This window comes from Phalaenopsis equestris, unplaced genomic scaffold (genome assembly GCF_001263595.1).
Source record: "Phalaenopsis equestris unplaced genomic scaffold, ASM126359v1 Scaffold233547, whole genome shotgun sequence".
NCBI classification, from domain to species: Eukaryota; Viridiplantae; Streptophyta; class Magnoliopsida; order Asparagales; family Orchidaceae; genus Phalaenopsis; species Phalaenopsis equestris.
The window spans coordinates 38,858-62,833 of NW_018251490.1; the positions used below are offsets into that span (position 1 = coordinate 38,858).

Below are 23,976 nucleotides of genomic sequence, written 5' to 3' on the forward strand. Positions count from 1 at the left end.
ATTAAAATAAAATTATTGATTGGCTTGCTCATTAGAACATGATATCATAGCCATCTAAGCACATTATCGCCAATTTGGGGCGGGTCAATGTCACAATTAAATTTTTTTCTAAATGCTAATTAATTAATAATGAATTTTATATATCATGTTTTTCGCCACCCACATGCATGGTGGCTTTAACGCCGCCTCACCAGCTCCCGTTCGGGCGTCGCGCCGATCGCGAAAGGCAACCAGATTTCCACAGGCCTCACTACTAATTATTGAATGGTTTCCGTGTGCAGCCGATAACGCCGCCTCACCAGCTCCCGTTCGGGAGTGTCGCCGATCGCGAAAGGCAACCCTCCCTACTAATTATTGAATGGTTTCCGTGTGCAGCCGATCCAAGCATCCTGCATTTTTATAGGGCACACGTTAAACAAACTGTTCCCTCCAATCAACGTCATCGTGCATTTATTTCACTCTGGCTTGCGTTGCCCGAAACCTGATGCCTTTACAAGAAATGAAAAATGTCTCGACCACCCAATCTTCTCCTCTTCTCTTGTATCTGAAGCCAGCTGCGGTGGTTAGCTGTTACCCTTGTTACCTGTGAGATGGACGAGGAAGACCAGCTTGTTCTGTTTTCCCAACCCTCGAGCTCCGAGATCGAAGACAGCCACCCCGGAACCGACGATGCCGACGGAGGCAACGGCGCCGCCGCCTCCTGCTCATCGAAGTCACCGGCGCATTTCGCAGGCCGGAAATCTATGCTTAACCGCTCCAAGACCGCTCCGACCATGGACAGCCTGCGAAACCCATGCTCTGAAGTCAACGATGCTTACTCCAAGAAGCAGCCGAGGTTCGGCCCCTCCATTGCTGTCCTCAAATACGCTGCCGCTTTACTCCTTCTTTACCTGTCTCTTGGCGTGCTCATCTATTCTACCAATTCCGACGGCTACTCTGGTACAGAAACTCATCCCACTGTCGACGCCCTCTACTTCTGCATCGTCACTCTCTGCACCATCGGCTACGGCGACATCGCTCCCCTCACCCCGATGACGAAAGCCATCTCGTGCATTTTCGTCCTCGTCGGCTTCGGCATCCTCGACGTGCTCCTCTCTGCTGCCGTATCCTATCTCCTCGATCTCCAAGAGAGCCTCATTCTAGCCGCTGGCGCACGTGGCGAGGTTGCCTATGCTTTCGACGCCGAGAAGGGGCGAATGAGGATTCGGATGAAGGTGGGGATAGCGGTCGGGGTAGTAGTTCTGTGTGTTGGGATGGGGACGGTGGCGCTGCACTGGGTAGAGCATTTGGATTTGATTGATTCGTTTTATTTGGCGGTGATGTCGGTGACAACAGTGGGTTATGGAGATAGAGCGTTCAGGACTTTGAAGGGGAGGGTTTTTGCTTCCTTCTGGCTTCTAGTCTCGACCCTGGCAGTGGCGAGGGCTTTCTTGTATTTGGTGGAGGCCAGAATCGACAGGAGGAACCGAAGAATCGCAAAGTTGGTGCTACAGAAGGGCTTGACGGTGGAGGACTTGATTGCTGCTGATATCAATCATAATGGATTCATCAGGTACGAGTTTCTTTTGTTTTTCTTCTTTCTATTTAATATTTTATTTTTTATTTTAATTTTAATATTTTGCTTGGCCATTAGTTTGGTTATTGAGAACTCGTCAATTCTTTATTCATATTGATGCTTCCTCAAGAAATTTGTCATTTGACGTGCTATTTGAGATATTTTTAAATAAAAAATATTTTATATTTAAATTAAAGGTCATCTTCTGTAAGTTTATAGTAAAACTGAGTATCTCGACAAGATGAACATGATGATACCAAAATTAGTTCTAGATCTATTCATTAAAACACATTAGGAGGCCTCAGATCATTAACTGAATAGTAAAATAAACTTCATATTTGACATACTTATTATCAAATCGACCATCTTGACGAAAGAAATCCAACAAACCTAAACTTGTTTGATTTTGAGGTCATTAAAGCCTTTAAATCATTAACAATTCTCTTGTGATCAAGGGGGATCAATATAAGACATCCAATTAAGTGATTATGGGAGTTATTTGTCAAAGAACCAAAATGCTACTCTCCCAAAGGGTATAAGACCACCCCCTTCCTCACTTGTAGGGTAGAATTCTAACGCTGCTCTATACTAAAGACTCAACGATAATTTTCGACCTCCGTATTCCCAATCGTTGCTCGCTAGCTATGCTGCTCGCCTCCATTAGCCGCCCCCTACTTGTAATGTTGTATAAAAAATATGGTTGTAACGTATAACTCTGTGTTGAAGATTCAACAAATTTTTCCAGACTTTTGAAATTTTCCATACGTGGTATATGGATAAGCATTATAACTGGTTCAAAATTGTAACCTTGCTCTTCTAGTTGTGACAAAATCATGTATTTTTATTATTACACACTTATAGTGGATTATTTTAACTAGGTTATGTCTCGTGTTTTTTTCTTTTTCTGGTTTTTTCATGTAAAAAATCATAGTGTCTTCTCCTACTGCACTTTAATTACCTGTGTGTTTGATTTTCGTTCAACGCTAAGACATTAATTTATCACTCTGTTGCCCTGAATTTTTTAGCACGCCACACTTTGACGCAGTCAGTGGGAAATGAAGTCATGTGAATAGAAATCTACACTTCTTCTATGGCTAACAAGCGCATCACACGAGTTTCTCGATCTAACACCTGCCATTTCTAAATATACTTTCGGAGTCCGGAGTCCGGAGTCCGGAGTCCGGGATTCAAAGCCTCTGCTCCGTCTTCCAACAATACAAATCACCCTGCTGGTGAAGATGACATTTCTTTGCCCTTTGAGGCTAGCATACAGAGAGTGGAGGAATTTCAAAATGAGATTCTTCAATTTTTACGTGAAACTCAACAACCAGTCATAACACACGTAAGTTTCATCTACCTTAAAACCAAACTTTAATTTGAGATCTTCATATAGAGGATGCTCCATCGGCAACCCCTCCTCATACTACAGTCCTTCCCCAACTAGGTCGGGAAGTTGTTTTCCTTGTTATTGCTAATTTCACAAATCCATCTTGTACACCCTAACTAATTGCAACCCTCTAGCACTTGGAGAATTTAGCTCAACTACTTGATGTAATTCCTGATGAGCTATGACGTGTGATTCAAGATTCTTTTTTAAGAGAGACAAGTTATTTTCATACTCGTAGTTCACAGGAGTATTTGCCTTTTGGTTGATATGATCCTCTAACAACCAATTCAACTATTCTAGTAGAATTCAAGCTCCCAAGCATTAACTCTTATAATTGGACCCTCTGGTCCATATGAATACATTGATCTTTATAGAACCATTATATATAATAAGCTGCTGATGCACTACTCTATCAAGTTTTTCCTACCGCCCTTAAAGGTCAGACGCATACATAGTTACGATGAACTTAACAGACTTTTTGTGAAACAATTTACAACAAATCAAAGAAATATCAAACAACCCTCTCATCTTTCTGAAATTCTTCAAAGTTAAGGATATAATTATTTAAAAAATAATTTTAAAGATTATCTACTAAGGCTTGTCAAATTTCCAGAGTGGATCCCAAATTATTAATTTTCATTTTTGTAGGAGGGTTACGTTCTAGGCCCTTTTACTCATCATTATAGCTGGAGACTGTTCGCTCCTATGATAACCTCATACATCGCGTTGAGGCCCAAATCACCCTACTAATGAAGCTATTCATGCACGTTGAATACAATTTGAACAATCATCTATCAAACATAAATACACTCTTGGAGAAATTACACAAACCTTAAATGGAAGAAAACAAAGTTAACAAATGAAAAATGATATCGATCAAAGACATCCATTCATACTCCACTGTCAAGAAGTAATATTTTAATGAAAATTCAAAATTCTGAATGCCTTTAGTGGCTAAAAGCATTTAAAAATCTAAACAATGGGGATCAATCTCAATATTATTATTTTTACTGTTTAAAAGGGCATTCAACAGAAAGATGCTTCATTTAAATAATAAATGCGAATGTTTGATAGGTTAATGTCACATGGATCATTACATACAGTAGCAAGGTAAGAAAGATAAGAAGAAAAGTATCGGAATTATTGAATAAAGAGTACACTTACAACTTAACTTACCTTTGCAACAGATTTGCTACTCTTAACTTAAAAGTTTCTAGTTTTTTTTTCTTAGAAGAATTTCTTTTTTGTTTTTATTTTTAATGACAAAAATTATCATAAAATTAACTTTTTATCAATGAATTTTTTTTATTATTAGATAATTTTTTAATAAATCATGTTGCTTATTATAAAACTCCTTGAAGGAAAGTTGGGGACACAGTCTCCATTTATACTTCTGAAAAATACGCTCATGAGATAGTCTAAATGTGAAGCTAGTAGTGGACATTATCCTCACTAGAAGGAACCCTTGAAGGCAAGTCACATACACAGTTTCCATTTATATCTCTAGAAAACATGCTCATGAGGTACTCTTGATGGAAGCTAGTAGCTACAATCTTCTCTAGAATAATCTGTTAAGGGAAAACGACAGACACAATTTCCACTTATACCTTGGAAGATACACACATTCGGTAGTCATGATGAGAAACTAGTGGTGGACACAATCCTCACTAGAAAAAATTTTATAGCGATGGAAATATTTTATAGCATTCGAGATTTGTTATAGATAAGGCCTCCACTCATACTCCTGGAAGACACCGGGTTGGTTAAATGTTAATGTAGATGGTGCTCTTTGTCGTGATCATTGGTCCGGTACTAGTGTTGTTCTTTTTGATGAAATTAGTATGTTGATTTCGGCTATGGGACATCACATGACGCATTCAGATAGCAGAGCGGTGGAGTTACAAGACATTCTTGCCATCAAACACATGTTCGAACCTTGGATGTGGGAAGTAAATGGCCATATTGTTGAAGGGGATAATAGCAATGTGTTGGATTTTATGAGACAATTGATGATTAAGAAGACATGGATAGACAACCAGACGCTTGGCTACTCTTTGGCTTTCATTACTTATTTTAAACAAGTTCTTTTTCATTTTGTTTCCAGGGAGCTCAACAGAACTTTTGTTCCTAAAAGGCTCTTACTCTTAGTTTTTCTTTTGATACGGTCTCTGAATAGTTGGAGCTACTATCCCCGGCGATGATAGGACCTCTTGTGCACATGTCCGAGGACTTGTTTTTTTGTACTTTTTGTACTCTTTTTTATATTTAATGCAAAATGCATATCCTTCAGAGAAGGCACCTATTAAGTAATCTCAATAAAATGCTAGTAGTGGATAAGTTCCTTATTAACAAAATTCTATGAGAGCAAGTGGTTGATAGGATCTCCACTCAAAAAATCTTAAAATACATTAAGTCTAAGAAGATACATATATACTCAAAATATCATAAATTTATAAGCCTTAGAAAGTACATGTACACTAAAAAATCTCAGACAACAATAAGCCTCAGAAAATATGTACCCTAAAAAATGTCAGAATGCTATGGGTCTCATAAGCTATTGGTATATTTGAAAAATTTTGAAAATTATAAGCCTTAAAAAGTACAAGTGCGCACTAAAAAATCTCAGAATGCTATAAATCTCATTAGAAACATGCACACTTAAAAAATTTCAAAGTGGTATAAGCCTCTGAAGGTTTTATTTACTCAAGAAGCTAAACATTTGCATAAGAATCTCAGAAGGTATAAGCCTCAGAAGAGTTCGTTATTACTATGTTCCAACTAGGGGGCAATATCTTAATTGAAATATATGGGATTCTTTTCAAGACTTATAATAATTTTTTTTCTAGAGAAAATTATAAGAAATCAACATTCTTATATTAAGCAACATCTAAAAAGACGATGTATAAACTACCCAAAAGTCAAGACAACAACATCCCAAAAGGCGAGGCAATAATAGCCCAAAAGATTGGGCAACAACTCCTAAACAAGGGGCAAGAACAACCAAAAAGATATGACAAAAACAGCTTGAAAGGAGAGGCAAGAACAACCCAAACGATGGGGCAATAATAGCCTAAAAGATGGCAGCAAACAACACAAAAGGAGGTCAATAATAGCCCAAAATATGCGATAAAAATCGCCTAAAAAGTTGAGTAACAACAACACAAAAGACGAGGTTGTAATGTGAAAGAGACTCATACCTCTGGAGAAGAGGTATAGTTTGTGCCTCTCCTAATGACACTATCTATTGGCCAAAATTTGGAATTTTGGCACTAATAAATAAAAAATTCAAATTTTTTTTGCTCCGACAACCGTCTATGGGCACGTGTGGGCACTCGCATGCAAGCGCACACATAATAATGATAACAATTAAGCACTCGGTTTCCTATCTGGCATAGGTGTCATCTCGGGATGCTTCTTGAAATGTATGTCTTGTACAAGTAGAATTGCTCTTTTGGAATAGCCACTTGATTTTTTTGTCTTTTGGAGCCATTCTTAGAGGTAGAACTTTCCCACTTCACAATTTGACTTATGTTATTTATTCTGAATATTAATTTTAATATGGAGCGACTGTTTTAGAAGTAACACTAGCAGGTTCTTCCGCAGGCATTTCAGAATCCAATAAATCCAACTCAATCACTATCTATGTCCCTTGAAACTCCAAAATAGGGGTGTCACTATTCGAATCATTGTTGTTGATGTCTTTTGACCCATCTGAATTATGAATGATTTGAGAATTTTTAATTAGATTGAAATTATGATCATAGTTATTTTGAATTATGCAAACTGTGAAATTAGAATGAATTATGCATGATCATAGTTAGGTTTCTCCATGAAATTGAGCTACTTGATCTCTTCATTTAAACTTCATGCCTTGCTCTTCATTTAAACTTCATGCCTTGCTGAGTAGCTTCTTAAAGGTTTTAATTGTAAATCTTTTGTGGATAAAAGCTATTGGTCCATGTATGTTTTTTAACGGGATCTTATCGTATGTTGTTATTCGAGCTGGGGCTTGCACTTCATGTTAAGGTTTCTCGAGCTTAGAATGCACTTCACTAGGTGTCTCCCTATGTCTATTTCTCAACGACCAAATCACTGATGATGTCATGGTGTTGTTCTCCAACAAATCATTTAACAAACAAATTTTCTAATTCAACAAAGAACTTCACTGACCAATTTGGCATTTCTACATACCAATCAAAGGCCACCCAATCAGGCTGCTAATGAACTGTCGAAATAGTAAAGCATCACTACCCCGTAACACCTAGCCCTAAATTTTGCAATGTGCTGTCAGGGGTTCCCGAGTCCATCAAACATCTTGAATAACAGAGGCACAAATTTTTTTGGATATTGAAAGGGATATCACTTTACCTTTTCCGGGAGAAATATTGATTGACACACAACATCAAAAATTTTGACAGCAAGCAGAACTTGAACAGATACCACTTTATTGTACCCACTGCCGTATGTTTGGACATACTCCTCAATGTTACCAGTTGCATCTGAATTTAAAACCTTCGAGTAAAAACACTTCTGGATCTGCCCCACCTCATACCTGTCCCTCCTCCGCTCCTGAGTGCATTCCACAGACTATTAAAACACAGGTTAACACGATGCCACCTCTCCCTCTCACTACCGAAGACAATACTGTCTATGTTCTTCCCTGATATATTGGCAGATGGTGTACTTGGGTCCGATAATCAGGATAGTATTGAAGCTCCACATCCCCAGGATGCATCAAGTGTTGAAGAGACATGCTTACCACCTCTTCAGAATCAAAATGTTGTTAAATGTTGTTACTGCTAGTCAGGGGGGCTCCTTCTCTCCTACATGCCCAACAATTTGTTGACCACATCGATCAGATGAGCTAGTCCTCGGATGAAGAATGACAGGTATACACATCTAGAAAGAAAAAGAAGAATGGAGGCACACCCCAGCTTGAGAACTTAATGGATGATACTCTAGTAACTTCGGGTAATGGAACGACACTCAACAATTTATTAGCTGTCTCTGCTCTTAGAACCAGAGGCAGAGGCAAGACCAAGCTGACTCGTCACAAGCAACTTATTTTCTGCGAGTTTTGAATTTTAAAGTTTTATCTATGTCATTTTTTTGTGTTTTATCTATGTTTAATCCATTTAGGATGCTAGTGTCTGATGTATCGTATGGGTAGGGCACATTTTTTGGGTCCTCTCATACAACCTCTATGTATCTTTTCAATTTGAAAAAAAATAGCCCTTGGGCGACTATAAAAAAAAAATTATATATATATATATGAAAAATTTATAGTATGATATTCAATAAAAAATTATCGTGATTAGTTTCAAAATCGTTAAACTAGCTTTTAAACGATATAAAAAAATTTTAATTGATTGCAGCTCAAAAGAAGTTAAAACCATTGTAACCCAAAAATCAACCAAGCTGTCATGACCTAATTTTTTTATATTTATTTTTCAATATATGCTTGTGATTCATCATTAATTAGTCTGTTACGGTGTGTATTTCCTTTGTTTGCTGAATAGCTAATATTAATGTGTTTGGAACAATATTAATTCTGGCTTTTAGTGATTTCTGTTTTGGACCTGCTTGAGCTCACATAAAGCCCTTTTAAAGTTAGTTGTAGCTCTATCTATGTTCCTTTCTTTTTTGGCAGCTATGCCACTGCTAATGTTGTGGTGTTGAAGAAAATCATGTCTAAGCTTGCAGTTTCAGTTTTTTAATTACCAGGTTGGTTTATTTTCACTAGATGCTATTCCTTTCACTTCCAGAAGCTTTCCGATGTTACGGCAAATATTTCATAAGCATAATAAAGTTATTTAAGATGTATTTTTTTGGTTGTGTATGTGCCAAAGCACAAATTTGGTGTAGAATCGCTTCAATTTTATTCAAATCAGAGTTCAAATGAGCTTTAGTGGTGTTGATGTAGAGCATCAAGCTAATTTTGAAGGCCCCATTATAAGATCACTATCTCATATTCGATATGGGATCAAGGGCCAAGTTATTATCTTCATGAAACAAGTATTAATAAATATTATATAGCACTGAAAAGGAAAAGATTGTAAAATTAAAGCTGGAATTCAAAAATAGGCAAAAAAAAAAAAAAAAAGATAATTTTCAACCTTTCATCTTTTTTTTTATAAAATAATTTGGAATTATTTTTTCGTTATTTAAGTAGTTGTGGGCTTTATAAGGAGCCTGAGTTAACAATCTAATGTTGATAGAGAATCTTAGAGTAATTGTACTCATATTATTTGTTTCTTTTCTAGCTTTTATTTAATTTTACCCCTTTTCTTAGTTTCTATTTAACTTTTAATTATAGAATTTAAATGTACTTGTTTAAATATTATTGTAATGTAGGAAAGAAAGAAAGATATTTTATGCCCGATAAAGAAAAATGGGTGTGAAATATTTAGAGCTAAGAGAGTCATTATCTTTCTTATATTTATTGACTTATTTTATAATTTTTATAAATATTCTCATACCTTTTTGGTATAATCTCAAAGTTTTTCCAGAAGCTTTACAACTAATTTTTTTTTAATTGCCTCTATGAGGTGTTAGCCAAACTTCGGCTCTTTTTGACCCATTATTGGTTCTCCCATTTTAGTCACATTTAAAGAACATTAGATCTCTCTCATCAACACCAAATTTAACCTCCACACATTCCCTTAATATCCTAAAGCTATTCCCTTTATACATCCTTAATCCCCCATGACTATTATAATATTTCAAAGTTTATTAAATTTGTCAAAGTTAGATTACCTTCACCCAGTCTTAAATTTTACCTATTTTTTGGCCCCCAAAGCATATGGAACTTCACTAAATACTCTATATCACATCTAAAATACTACTTTAATATTCCCAAATGGTTACCTCCCTTGATCTTTCATCATGGGAAACCCTAGATCCAAATCCCCAATATGAGCTCTAGGGTTTGCCATGATCTAACCCTTCTCAATCACCATCTTAAAGTTAATTGTCCAATCACTCAAGAGTTTCTAACATTCTTTGTTTCCCCAATAGCAAGTTGAAGCCTTGGATCACCCTTTCCAACGCTATATCGCCATCTCACTTGAATGATATTTTATTAGGCTATTTCAAGTCTACACACTCACGTAGACACACATGCATGTATCATTAGATCATACATGTTTATTATTTCTTTAAAAAACACTACTACATATTTGTTTGTTTCTTGCCAAAAAAACTAATATTAGTAGATCGATTTAAGAAGTACCACAAAACAAATGAAACTAAATTAAAAACCCTCCAAATTTTAGTTGATGATTTGAAAATAATTATGGCAAGCCTTGAAGGTGACCTTTTTAGAAGATGGTCATAAACTCTACTTATTACATTTATCTCATATACAACATAATACCCTTGGAGAAAAAACATTTCATAAATAGTTACTTTTTCAAACTATCAACAATAAATATAATCTTAGGACTCATAATAAGCCATGCTCTATACTTAAGGTTTAAGTCCCCAAATTTTATGATGACCATGACCCAAACCAATTCTCAAATTAACAAATGTTGATGGATGTCTTTTAATTTACAAACATTCATTATTTTACTAATTTTATAATAGACTATGTTAAAATACACTATTTTAATCTGTTTGTTAAAGGATGGTTGAATAATAAAAATAATTTAGATATACTATTAAAATCTAAATAGTACCCTTGGTACCATGAGAAACATAGACCTACATAGCCAAGACCTTATTTGAGAACAAGTAAAAACACAAGTTATTAAATATTTGACTTTTCTCAAGGTCTTGTTATCCCGAACCAGCTACACTAACACTTAATGGGAAAAAATTATAGATTCATCTTAACACATAATCCATCTGCAAACATGATATAGAATTTCTGGATCTCTAGACCTTAGAAGAGGCCTTCCACTCTACTCTTTAATTGCAATCCATAAAAAAAATGATGCCTTATTCAGAACATAATTGTTCGTCCACTTACGTGGACAACACTTAGGTTTATTGATAGACCTTCAATATATTTTTTTAGTAGTATTGTCTAACCTAATTTCCCAACTAAAACACCTTTCAAAAATCCTAAGAAATTCATGTGTCTTAGGTTCGGTAAAAAAGGCACATGTAACACCAATATAAGGCTTAAATTCTCTTAGATGAGTTGAAAGCCCCAATATCTTATGATTTTAAGGATCTCTTAAAAACGTATCATTTATAATGATGGGCTTAACCATTCTCTTTTAGTTATTAAAAGATGTTTTCCGATTAAAATTTTGATTTTAGGGATTAGAGAAGGAAAAATAACTTTTTATTTGTATAAAATACGAAATAATAAAAAATATAGACTTGTTATTAATATTAGGAGATCAATGAATGTATATTTATGTGTACTTGTTAGGCTAAACCTTTGGATTGAGCCTCTTTTTGATTCTTTGAATGCTTGGTATACCTTTTTGCCTATGACCACTAGATGTCTAATCCCCATCCAATTAGATTACTATTAAGATAAAATTTGATTTGATGAACATAATAAATTTTCTTAGGAAAACCCTTGACATAGTCAAATTCCATTATGATAGGAGAAACATATTTTTCTTCAGGCATTATAGTTAAACCATCAAACTGGTCTTTGCCAAACCAATAACAAATGAACTCTAGGTTACACAACACAGGACTAGTGCTGTCCAAAATTAGCCTTCTACCCTATTAACTACTCGAATTGATTATGTCTAGCTCCACATATTTAAAGAATATTGTACAACTAATCCACTACTTGATTTATATGTTCCTCCTAAGGGCATAGGTTCATTAAACACCTTGGGGAGCAATTTTGATGATGCCTTAGGTTTTCCAACCACTATGGATTGCAATTTTAATGAAATTGGACCCCTAAATGATCCAAATACCTCATATAAAAAGCATTCCCTACTTATGGGTTTACATGTCTATCATGCTTTTCATATAATTGGGTAATACTAAAGTGCCTCTTGAGATACACACACTTTAGATGATTCTTTCACACCTACACAAAGTTTAAAATTTTGTAGTTGGATATTGAGGTGTTGCTTATCAACATGTAGATGCCTAAGCTTTGAGGCATTCTATGGCGTAAGCCTCATAATCAACAAATTACACAAAATAATATATATTTTATTAAGCTCAATGTATATAGTAAGAAATAAATATTAATATTTTAACTTATTAATAGATTAGAATGTGACCTGTTAATATTTTAAAATGATAAAAGTAATGAATTCTTCAAAATAAGAAGTAACTTATTAGCATTCAAACATCAAAGTATAAAATAAAAAAAATGTTTACAAACTTCAAAGTACGACATGATAATTTAGTAATTCAAAATAAATTCAATAAAATTAGTCTTCTTACACTATTACTATCATCCATGAGAGTTGTAACTATGAGTGATCGAATCATTAAAAGGTGCAAATGTTTTAAATATCTTGGGTTTATTGTTCAAAGTGATGGTGATAAAGATGGAGATGTTATAAGTAAAATTCAAGTTTGTTGGTTGAAGTGGAAGAATGCATTGGATCTGTTTTGTGATAGAAAAGCACTGCTTAGACATAAAGGGAAATTATATAAGATTGTGGTGAGACCTTCAATGCTCTAGGGGGCAAAATGTTGGCCTTTAAAAGAGAAGCATAAAAAAAAAGTTAAGTGTTGTTGTGATGAGTATGCTTAGGTGGATGAGTTGCTTGACAAATATAGATAAAATGCAAAATGAATACATCCATGGTAGGGTTAGTGTAGCTCTAGTAGCGGACAAGATCACAGAGTCGTCTTAGATGATTTGCTCACATTAAATTTCAACCATTTGATGATCTGATTAGGAGAGTAGATGTTTTATAATCGACTTATGTTAAGAAAGGCATAGATAGACCTAAAAAGACTTGGGCATATTGTATAAAAAATTATCTTAATCTATTAATATTTAATGAAAATATGAGACACAATAAGTCGCAACGGAGAAAAGGATTTATGTAGCCAACCCCACTTAGTGGGATAAAGGCTTGTTGTTGTTCTTGTTGTTGTGATCGTTCAGAGAGTTATCTCTTCCCAAATCGCCAATGTCAATGAACCCTAAAGGAAATGCCTGACCTCTCTCTCCATTCCAAAAACCTAGACTTCCTTTTTCTATAAGGCACAAGCCAACACTTTCTTGCTGTCTCAAAATTCCTCCGCCTAGCCTCCCTCTCTAGCCACTGAAGCACCAGATTAAGCTCCTTGAATGCTCTACAAAAATTAATCCTAGCCTAATGAAATCCAAAACCTAAATTAGTTTATCTCAACCTTCTATATTTAGTTTCTTTTAAATTAGTACTTTTTATGTTTGGATCTTTACCAACCAAAGCTTTAATTGCTTTCACTCATTATATATCCTCTACTTGTAACCTCCATCAACATTACTTTTTCTACTCTACTGGTGCAGTTGTTTTGATATGCACATTGAAGTTGTCTAAGAATATTTTTGAGCAATTCTTGAAGAAGCTATTGAGCAATATTGAGGTCCACATTCTTAATATATATATTTTTGAAGATTCTATAATTCAAATTTGATAAATTTTCCCTATTTAGTGAATATATAAAATAGTTTAGGTTTTAGGAAAGTTCAAATTTTAAAAATTTGTGTATTTGAGTTTGGGGAGATGAGATCTATCATACCCTTCTTTACATATAAAGAGACTTCTTTAATCTTTACTATTTTTTGGTATTCTGAGTTAGTTATTTTAAACTTTAAAGCTGGCCTATTTTTGTTAGTCTGTTATATGAACATGTCATTGTATGTTTGTTTGAAGAGGTATGGGTTAAGCCAAAATTTTGCTAAGAAGCTCGCTAGATCAAGCTTGAATCTAAGTTCATTTTTATCTTGAGCCCCCGAGGAGAATCATCAAAGTCCATCATTAATCTTTTGGTTTGCTACTTGAACTATTTTTCCATAATGACCTTGTGCCAATCTTTACCTTATAAGGGTCCAATGGGCTACTTGACTATAATGTAATGGGGGTATCCTCTAGGGTGCTGATGTTATCATCTACCCTAACATGATCTAGAAAGCAAAGAGAAGCAAATTTTTACTAATATGCCTATTTTATGTGTTTGGGGCAAATGTATGTGAATAGAGGATTGAGGTATGGAGTCGCAATTAACACAAGCAATAGGTTTTTAGTCAATCTAATCCTTAAACTTATGTTTTTTCCTATCAAATGATTAACAAGGATTTCATCTGGCGTGAGAGAAAAAATTGAAACATGCGCATAGACATACCCAATGTGAGCATGGATTTGTTAATAGTTTAGGAATCTAAAGTTGGTGAGGTAATAATTTTATCCTGAGAGGAGTCGAAGACTTGAGGTAATCTTCTCTTATTGTTACCGCCTCTATAGTAATTACAGTCGACATTCATGTATGCTTGATCAGAATAAACTTGGCAAATGGACTTAAAAAATAAAAGATACTTTCATTTAGAGAGAAAGATTAAGGTTCCCTTAGGGCCCTCTTATGGCCTTTTACCAAGTATGTAACCATCAATTTTAAGTTTCTAATCCTTCAAACCCCCTGCATTTCTAAAGTTTAGAGACTTCTTCCTTTAACATAGTTGATAGCGATGTCTTGAGTCGAGGGTAGTTGAGCTAAAAGGAGACCCTTCTAATTTAAGTCGACGCTATAGACAGGGTCAGTGCTAGATATTTAATCGGGTGAGGGGAGGGGGATCTGGGAAAGAGGGTCTAGCAACGAGAATCGGATTATCATAATGCAAGTTAAAATTAGAGTTTAGACAAGTAAAAAAATAAATTTTGTGTAAAGAGGAAGGGATTTCTGTGGATTTTTCTTTTTTTGGACCTCGAAGGATGATCTGAGGACTTTGTGGAGGGATGAAGGTTAAATGTTGTTGAAGGTGCTAGGCTGGGAGAGGAAGTCATCATAAGTTGAAGAGAAATGGCTTCCTTGAAACTGTGCATTTCGCAATAGATTAAAACAATAATGTTACAAAAAGATGTAGAAACTTATACCCTACGGGCATTAACAAAAAGAGAACTATCCTCTTACAAAGCAAAAAAAAAGCAGGATCTATGTCACTAACATGAGTCAAAATAATATCACTATCTATGGCCATTTTGGCACAAGTATGAGCTGCCTTATTGTTGCACCTAGAAGTATGTTGGAAAATGACTTGCTTGAACCCAAGCAAGAAGCCAAAATTTGGATTGGTTGACTGAATGCAAAGGGCTTATCATCTTGGAAGACGCAGGTCAATGAGGTGGCAGGAGGAAACTTCATATGCAGAGATAAAGGATCTCCAGCCTTATATGAAACAATGGAGTAGATTCAGCATAGGTGGAGCACATAGTGGAATGGAGATTAAGTCCCTATGACAAGGCAAGGACAGGAAATATCCACTAGAACCAAACCTTTGAGCCTTCTCTAGCTTTCTTTATTATACTTTTGTTGATGATTATGATGAGCTGTTTGCTGATCCTTTCTATTTTAGTTGCCCATTTTAGAGAAAATGTCGGATCTTCTTCATGCGGAAGTCATCTTGCTTCTCTATTCCCTCTGTATATTGTTTCCTACTATTGAATTTCCACTGAGAGCTCCATGCATGAAAGCCTCGTCGGAAATGTTTATTCTGCTCTTGAAGTAGATGACTGCTAATGTAAAGGTCCGGCGAAAAGCTTTTGCTGTGAACCTTACTTGCCATTTTTTTTTGTGCCCACGTTTTTAATTAATTTGTTTTTTATTGTTGACTCGGAAAAAATTAGATAGATATTGAATGATCTCTTTTATGTTTCCAGCAAATCAGAGTTTGTAATATACAAGTTGAAGGAGATTGGAATGATCGAAGAGAAAGATATACTGCTGATCATTAATCAGTTTAACAAGCTTGATCCTAACGATACAGGCAAAATAATACGCCCAGATTTATTGTGAAAAGTTGATGGAAATGTAAAAATGTTCGTGCTAATGCATTTTCATTGGCCCCATCCTCGCCGTGGAAGTTCGTATATCGTGCCCTTTTCCTTCTTGTTTTTTTTAAGTTGTAGTTTTATTTCAGGTAATGCTTAATTTAATCAAACTTAGCAGCAAAGGAGTAAAATTATCATATACTTAAAAAAATATATTATATTTTAAACAGAAATTAATCATTTGTCACCAGGGTGGAACCAACCTATATTTGAGGGTGGAGAAATTCATTATAATATATGTTAAAAGAAAGGGTTAGAAGTTATTATACGAGCCTCCAGCCACCCCTAATTCGAGTACCATCTCCTTAAGGCTCACTATGCAAGAGGGGATTTAAACCCCCGTCCTAAAGGATTTTATATCATGGATGTCAACTAATAGGCCGGGATACACTACATTATAATATATATATTATATATATAATGTTAACAAAAACAAATGGAGAATACATAATTCAAAATACTGTTATTATTAAAGAGTTTAAATTGATTATAAGTTTTTTAACCTATTTTGTATTTATAGCTGATATTGCAAAATAATTTATTAAGAATTAAATTAATATTTATTTCTAAATATATGTTATTAGGCTTCCATGCAGTCAATGCTTGACAATGCTCATCACTGAAAAGCTTTTCCATTATATTGATAGTAATTGGTAGGGTGGACGTTTAGATGATAAGCGTATAAATTAGTGGTTGATATTATTTTTCTTTCAATTATATTTATACGATCATCAATCCCTGTTAGAGATAAGAATTTAATATTTGTGTGCATGTGAGTACTATAAAAAGATGGTTGATGTTCAATAGTCATGTGCTCAATTCTTAAAAAATCTATTGGATATAGATGTGTAAGTTAAATTAATTCTTTTCATTGAGAGCATAGAATGTATCCTTTAGTTTTAGTCATATTACACAAAAAACTAACTCAATATTAGCTTCCGAAAATGATTATTCTACTCTTAAAAGTTGCATTTTAACTACATTGCAAAATAACTTAACAAAATAATGATACAAGTTTGTTATTTCCTTATTTCTCTATATTGAAAGTAAATGAGCTTTAAATGTAAAGTTTAAGAACAATTTTAATGACTACAAAAATTAGACACTTCATTCAAAAAAATATCATCTATGCTCTCTCATCATTTATAATATTTTGCTGGATAGTTGCATCAATTTTATTCTATTATCACTGTCTAGATCATCTTTATGTACGAGTAATAATTTACTTGAATTTCTTGAAACGTTAATCATTATAGCATTATGAAGATGAGATCAAATTACTTTATTCCATTCATTAGAACTCCAATTTTAACTAAATCTGATCTTCTTTAACAATTTCAAGTAAAGTATATATTTTTCAAGATTTGAATTGAAGGTTGAAAATGTGAATTCCAAAATGTGTCACCAAGTTATTCCAAGCTTTTCCTTTGATTCAAGCATTGCTACATATTAACTCTTCAATTTTAAGTTGTAATTATATTTTTTTCATGTTGAATGAGTTTAAGAGTATCACTCCCCTTCTAAGATGCTCTAATTACATTTACAAATTTTTAGTAAATTCGAATAGATGTTTCATTTATCTATATTTGCTTATGCAATTATCAAATACAAAAAAAGTTGATGAGTAAAAAAATGGATCTAGAATGCTTATGGATTCTCATTAAGAATGTGTTTCTTTAATTAATAAAAGTCTCCTCACCTATTGAATTCCTCATGATAGCCTTAATCATATAACTTGTGTAAGCTCAACGAGTATTGGACAATGATAGCCTTAATAGAAGTAAGATTATGCTGTTGGAGGACACATGCTAAATACTACTAAATCTTTCAATATCTTTGCTCATTTTTATAAACATATTTTATTGCAGTAGACAATAATTTATTTATTAACATATCATAAAACTCATCAAAATGAATGTAACCAATATCTTTTGAAAAAAAGGTTAAGGTTTCGACAACTGCATCATAACATCTTTCTTTATGAATGTTTGATCAAACCAACTTTACATTGTACTTTCATTTTCAAATCTAAATTTTTTTGGCTTCTTTATTAGGTTTGGCAAAAAAAATAAAGTAATTCCAAGTAATTTCCTTGGTTATTTGATTTAGTTAACTTAGTGACAAAAAAAAATGTTATTTTTGATATAAAAGAAAATCAAAATATTTAAATAGCTACGTATAACTTGATATAATATTTTTTTTCCACTTTTCATCATTACTTAGCTATATAGTTGAAACATTTTATTTTTGAGACTTTACTAAATCTTCACATTGTTATTTCACCTTGTTGTGTGCACAATTATGTTCTTCAATATTATCTAGAATCTTTTCAGTTCTCTTTTAATTTTTAAACCTTTCACTAATAAATTAGTCTCCACCACCTTAATTTGTGTCAATTTATTCTTAAGGTTCAAAGATATAGCAATGAAGATAATATAGTACCTTTTAGACATCATATTTTACTTACTTTTAAGCTTCAAAGATTTATTAATAGAGACAAAATAGAGACAACTTCATCAATCTAGAGTTTTCTAAGGCCAAGCTTAATTGCTAAGATCTCCTAGGTACATTTTGAGAAAAGTCGAGTTCAGACCGATTCTACCCTGACACCAAAAATCCTAGTTTGGAACATCTAGAATGTTCATTTTTGGGTTATGGGGGTGTATTCTAGTGATATGATATTTTTTGTGGCTTCCCAAACAATGAGGACCTGACAAAAATTAAGGTTTGGAATATTCTACTCGCACCGTGGCCTAGGAAAATTTTATGATCATCCTGGCAAAAATTAACGTTTGGAATATTCTACTCGCACCGTGGCCTAGGAAAACCATTGGCAATGTTTTTCCTGATGAATGACCAATCAAAATACTCATTTTTTTTGAAGTTACGGGACCATATTTTAGTCATACCCAATCCCTTATAGCTTATGAATCAAAGAAACCCTTTGTCGAACGATCTGCACAAAAAATTAAAGTTTTCAGGCTAGATCGGCGCCTAGGCACCAAAAACTGCATTTCAGAGCATTTTCCCGAGCCTTAGGAAAGTAGTTGCTAGCCTATTGGTGCCTAGGTGCCAGATTAGGTGCTAGGTTTCCAATATGCCCTAAAAAATATTTTGATCGAGCATCCATAAAGTAGGTGCTAGCCTGCTGGTGCCTAGGAGCTAGGAGCCTAGCACCAGGGCACAATGTCTAGGCTCCAAGGTCACAATTTCTAGGCGCCAGTCTAGTTTCTGGACACATTTTTTTTCCAAAAATTGGAACTAGTTTTACCCTGACACTTTCCATCATGCATCCGAAATTTGAGATCTCATTGGGCATGGTAAGATCACATGGGGGAGGCAAAAAGAAAGGTAATTATACCACTTATTGACTTATTTTAGAAGTTTCCTAAAGGCTTAATCAAACCAAATATGGAAAAATCAAAGGGAAGGTCGGTTGGCTTGAGGCTTAAGCTGGGCTAGTCTCATTTCAATTTTATGGTGATTTCATTTCAGTTTGGAGAGGTCCTTTTCCTTGAAGGGGAGAGAGCACTTGGGAGCTTGGAGAAAAAAGTGTGTGGAGCAAAGATCTTTGGAGGAGAATTTCCATCTTATTCAAGGAAAAGGGCAAGGAGTTGGTTTCTTCTTCCAAATTCTTCTTCATTCTCTTCATTTTCTCCATTATTCATCTACTCTGGTGAGTTATTTCTTCTTTGATGAACTTTCTAAGATTCAAGGCTAGGAAACAATCATCTTAGCTTGGGAGAAGGTCATACTCCGGTGAACTTATCATCGTCTCCTATAATGAAGGAGAGCTTCATCCTTCTTTAGAGAAAGAAATCTCTGATGAACTCCACCATCTCTCCAGTAAGGAGAGCGTCTTCCTTACTTTGAAGGAGTGTAGAGTTTGGGAGTCTCTTTATTTCTCTTATGTTAAGGAGAGCTTCTTCCAGAGCAAAGTCATACTTTGACTAACCACCATAGAGGTATAACTTCTTTGAGCCCTCATATTTTCATTTCTAGAGCCTTTAGTTATGGATGTTAGAGATACGAGGTTAGTTCTTTATTGTGCCTAGAAGAAGCCAATGTAGGGTTAAGAGCCTTTCGCGGACTTTCCCTTGCAAATCCGAAGAGTGAACCTACACATTTCTTTCTAGACCTAATTCTAAATTGTCAGGATAGTTCAATCTCGTGTTTGCTCTGGCTATTTTGCCCTCGTGACGAGAAGAGTGAAGTTTATTGTTTGGGGGTAGAGAACGCAACTATGAAGACTTTGATGTTCTCTACACACTGCGATTCTTCTTTGGAGATTTTGGAGAAACAAAGTGTTGAGAGCTCTTTCTCTATTGGAAGTTTCTATTTCAGGATTCTCTTACTCTTCTCGTTCTTGCGTTAACAAGGAGTTAATGTCATGTTTCATTTACTCCTAGAATGTTGTTTAATCTTTGGATTAGTTGTCTATGTGATAATCTCCTCTGAACTATGAAATGAATAGATCAAATAGAAATGATACTTCAGTTTGATCATCTCTTTGATGAAGAAGTAAAGTTTCTTCGTGAATATCTATACCATGGTTGCCTTTACTTATCAATACTGGAAACATTTTTAATGACTTGGATAGTCATTTGGGGCTCGGTTTTTTATTCTCCTTGCTACCCCCTTTGTTTGAATATTACTGGAAATGCATTTGGAATTCATTTTGTTTTTCTTTGTTGTTTCTTGTTTAAATACATGCTTGAGATTAGTTTTAATAACTTGGATAGCCATTTGGTGGCTCGGTTTTGGCTTGTTGGTGGCCTATTCCTTTTGGTTGTTCGCTGGATTTGATCTAGCTCTTATGTGGAAGTTTAATTACATTTTCTATAACTATCTTTATTTGAACTTCAACATTGGAAACATTTTTTATGACTTGGATAGTCATTTGGGGCTCGATTTTTTATTCTCCTTGCTGCCCCCTTTGTTCGAATATTGCTAGAAATGCATTTGGAATTCATTTTGTTTCTCTTTGCTGTTTCTTGTTTAAATACATGCTTGAGATCAGTTTTAATAACTTGGATAGCCATTTGGTGGCTCGGTTTTGGCTTCTTGGTGGCCTATTCCTTTTTGTTGTTTGTTGGATTCGATCTAACTCTTATGTGAAAGTTCAATTATGTTTCTTATAGCTCCCTTCATTTGAACTTCAATATTGAAAAAAATTTAAAGATCTAGATAGCCATTTGGTGGCTTGGTTTTAGCTTAGTAATGGCCTATTCCTTTCGGTCATTTGTTGGATTTGATTTAGCCTTTATATGGAGGTTCAATTACATTTTTTGTAATTCTCTTTATCTGAACTCCAACATTGAGTAAATTTTAATGATTTGGAAGTACATTTGGAATTTGGGTTTTGATTCTTTTTGCTGCCCTTTATTTAAATATATGATGGAAATCATTTTTATGGCTTGGGAAATATATTTGGGATACAGTTCTTAACTTCCTTTGCTGCCTTTTTTTTAAAAAAAATAAATTGGGGAAGGATATACTTCCTTTGCTGCCTTTTTTTTTTAAAAAATAAATTGGGGAAGGATATTTTGGCTTTGAAATTCATTTAAGAGCAATGTTTTTGTGCCTTTAGCTGCCCTATTCGAAATATTTGTGAAAGGTTTATATGCAGATTTTGGACGATATTTTTTTGAGCTGATTTTGTACCTCTAGCCACTCCATTTGAAACATTTTTTTTTTAGATCTATATACAAGCTTTGAACAATTATTTGGGGTTTGATTTTAGTTCCTGGACTCTGTATTGGGTTTGGTTTCAATTCATGCTCCTTGCTGGAATTTGATTCTGGTTCTTACTCTCTTTTGTGGTTCGGTTTCTGGTTCCTGCTCTTTGTTAGAGTTGGTTCTGGTTTCTGCTCTCTGTTAGGGCTCGTTTTTTTATGCTTCTTGCTGACCCTTATACAAATACCTGCTGGAAGTCATTTTTATGGTTTGAAAATACACACTTGGGGCTCAGTTTTTTTAATGCTCTTTGTTGTCTTTTGTTCGAATACTTGCTGACAGTCATTTTTATGGTTTGAAAATACACACTTGGAGCTCATTTTTTAATGCTCTTTTCTATCCTTTGTTCGAATACTTGCTGACAGTCATTTTTATGGTTTGAAAATACACACTTGGAGCTCATTTTTTAATGCTCTTTTCTATCCTTTGTTCGAATACTTGCTGACAGTCATTTTTATGGTTTGAAAATACACACTTGGAGCTCATTTTTTAATGCTCTTTTCTATCCTTTGTTCGAAGATTTATTTTTGTTCTGGAATAATAATTTTGGAGTTGCAATTCTTGCGCCTCTTGCTGTCTTATTCAAACATATATTGAAAGTTATCTTTTGGCTCTGAGAATTAGTTTAAGATGATGTAGTCCTTGCTCCCCTTGTTATTTTATTTGAATATACATTAAAAAATCATTTTCATTTTTTTTTTAAAACTGCTCTTATTTGAATATATATTAGGATTATTCGATGTTTTGGATAGTTGCTTTAGCATCCCGAGTAATGAAAACATATTTCTCCTTGGAAAATTGATAGAGCATGCAATGATCATATGTATAGGTTTAAAGTTTGAACTTAGAAGTGGAAAATAGATGTTATAGAAAGGCTTAAATGATTGCTTCTCACATTTCCTTGATATGAAATATAAAAAAAAAAATTTCGGATGAGCATATGAAGTATTGAGGTGGCCTATTAGTTCGAGATGAGGGGTAACAAGCAATGATGCTAAAGAACCATTGATCAGCTCTTCTTATAGCTGAAAGTAAAAAATCAATATTCAATTAGTGCGATGCCCTTTCACCCCTAGATCGTTAACAGCTCTAACCTTTTTCAAAAGGTTCGAGAATTGGTATCCCAAACAGAACAGAAAACACTCCACAGATACTACACTTACAAAAAAGAAAGAGAATAGATACTACAAACACCGCACAAATACTACACTTACAAAAAGAACAGATACAACATTACACTATAGATATCATACCCTATCTAATACATGTATGCATTTGATATCACTCGATATATATCACATAATACATCTTACACATCACATACAGATTTTTTTTACACCACACATCTTTAATTGATGGATCTAGATATCACCATATCACATTTTATATTACAGACACTATATCCATACACCACACCCTGCACGACAGATACTACTTTTCATATACGCATGTACTGTATGTTAATAAGTTAAGATACTACACTTCATGTATAGGTGCATTGCACTTTGATGAGTTCAGATGCTACTCTATTCACATATTCACTAAATGATAGGGTTTAAGACTGTTTGATTATAGGGGTGATTCGTTGGTTGCCTCTAGTTGATGTTGATAGGTTGACCTTGATATATCAGCTGCCGGTGGGATCGAGATAAAGAGAAAAGGGGTCTAGTCTGAGCCTATCCCCAAATTCAGATCTAATATCCCATCTTGAAACTTTCATATGCTATCCATTTAACTTTTCTTTTATAATCTGCAAATGTTTACCTAACACATTTATATCATACAATTGCAATCTGTTTTGGAGTTTTAACAGAATTTAATCAGGTACGCTTTTATTTATTTAATTTCCGTACTTTATTTTCTGCATATTTCTTTTTATTTTGTAGTGTACTGTACTTCGCTACATGTCTCATGCATTTTCTTACTGCATCTTATAGCATGGTCTCTTCATATGTCCTTTTTTGTACTATATACATTTACTAATATTCATGCTTTAGTTACTACCTTTTTTGTATGTTTGTGCAATCCCCTAGGATAGGCCGTTCAAGGCATGGTATTCTTTTATCTTTTATTCTCTCTTCTCTCTCGCCTCGTCTCGGAACGAGACGACGACGTGGTCGGTTGACGATTCATCTCCGGACAACGGTCGAGACAACTACCAAAGACGAAAGGATGAGCTTATGTAGAACTTCGATAGATTTAAATAACATACCTATAGGACGTCGATGTTGTTTTTTTGGTACAACGTAAATCCTCACATTATCTTTTAGGACTTTCTACAATTTTATATTAATATTGTATGATATATTATAAGTCTTAAACTTTTT

The 23,976-nt window shown here is 34.4% G+C and overlaps 1 protein-coding gene across 1 annotated transcript; it reads left to right on the forward strand.

The window, feature by feature from the left end:
• Positions 1–355: 355 nt before the first annotated feature.
• LOC110038693 (two-pore potassium channel 5-like) lies at positions 356–15,945 on the forward strand. The gene is made up of 2 exons (XM_020743589.1): positions 356–1,552; positions 15,743–15,945. Exons 1-2 carry the CDS (start codon positions 591–593, stop codon positions 15,876–15,878), a joined length of 1,098 nt encoding a protein of 365 aa, XP_020599248.1. The 5' UTR covers positions 356–590; the 3' UTR covers positions 15,879–15,945.
• Positions 15,946–23,976: the final 8,031 nt, after the last annotated feature.

Coding starts and splice junctions, on each gene's coding strand:
- LOC110038693 (XM_020743589.1), top strand. CDS start 591: ATGGACGAGGAAGACCAGCTTGTTCTGTTTTCCCAACCCTCGAGCTCC. Junction 1,553..15,742: donor AATCATAATGGATTCATCAG/GTACGAGTTTCT, acceptor TTATGTTTCCAG/CAAATCAGAGTTTGTAATAT.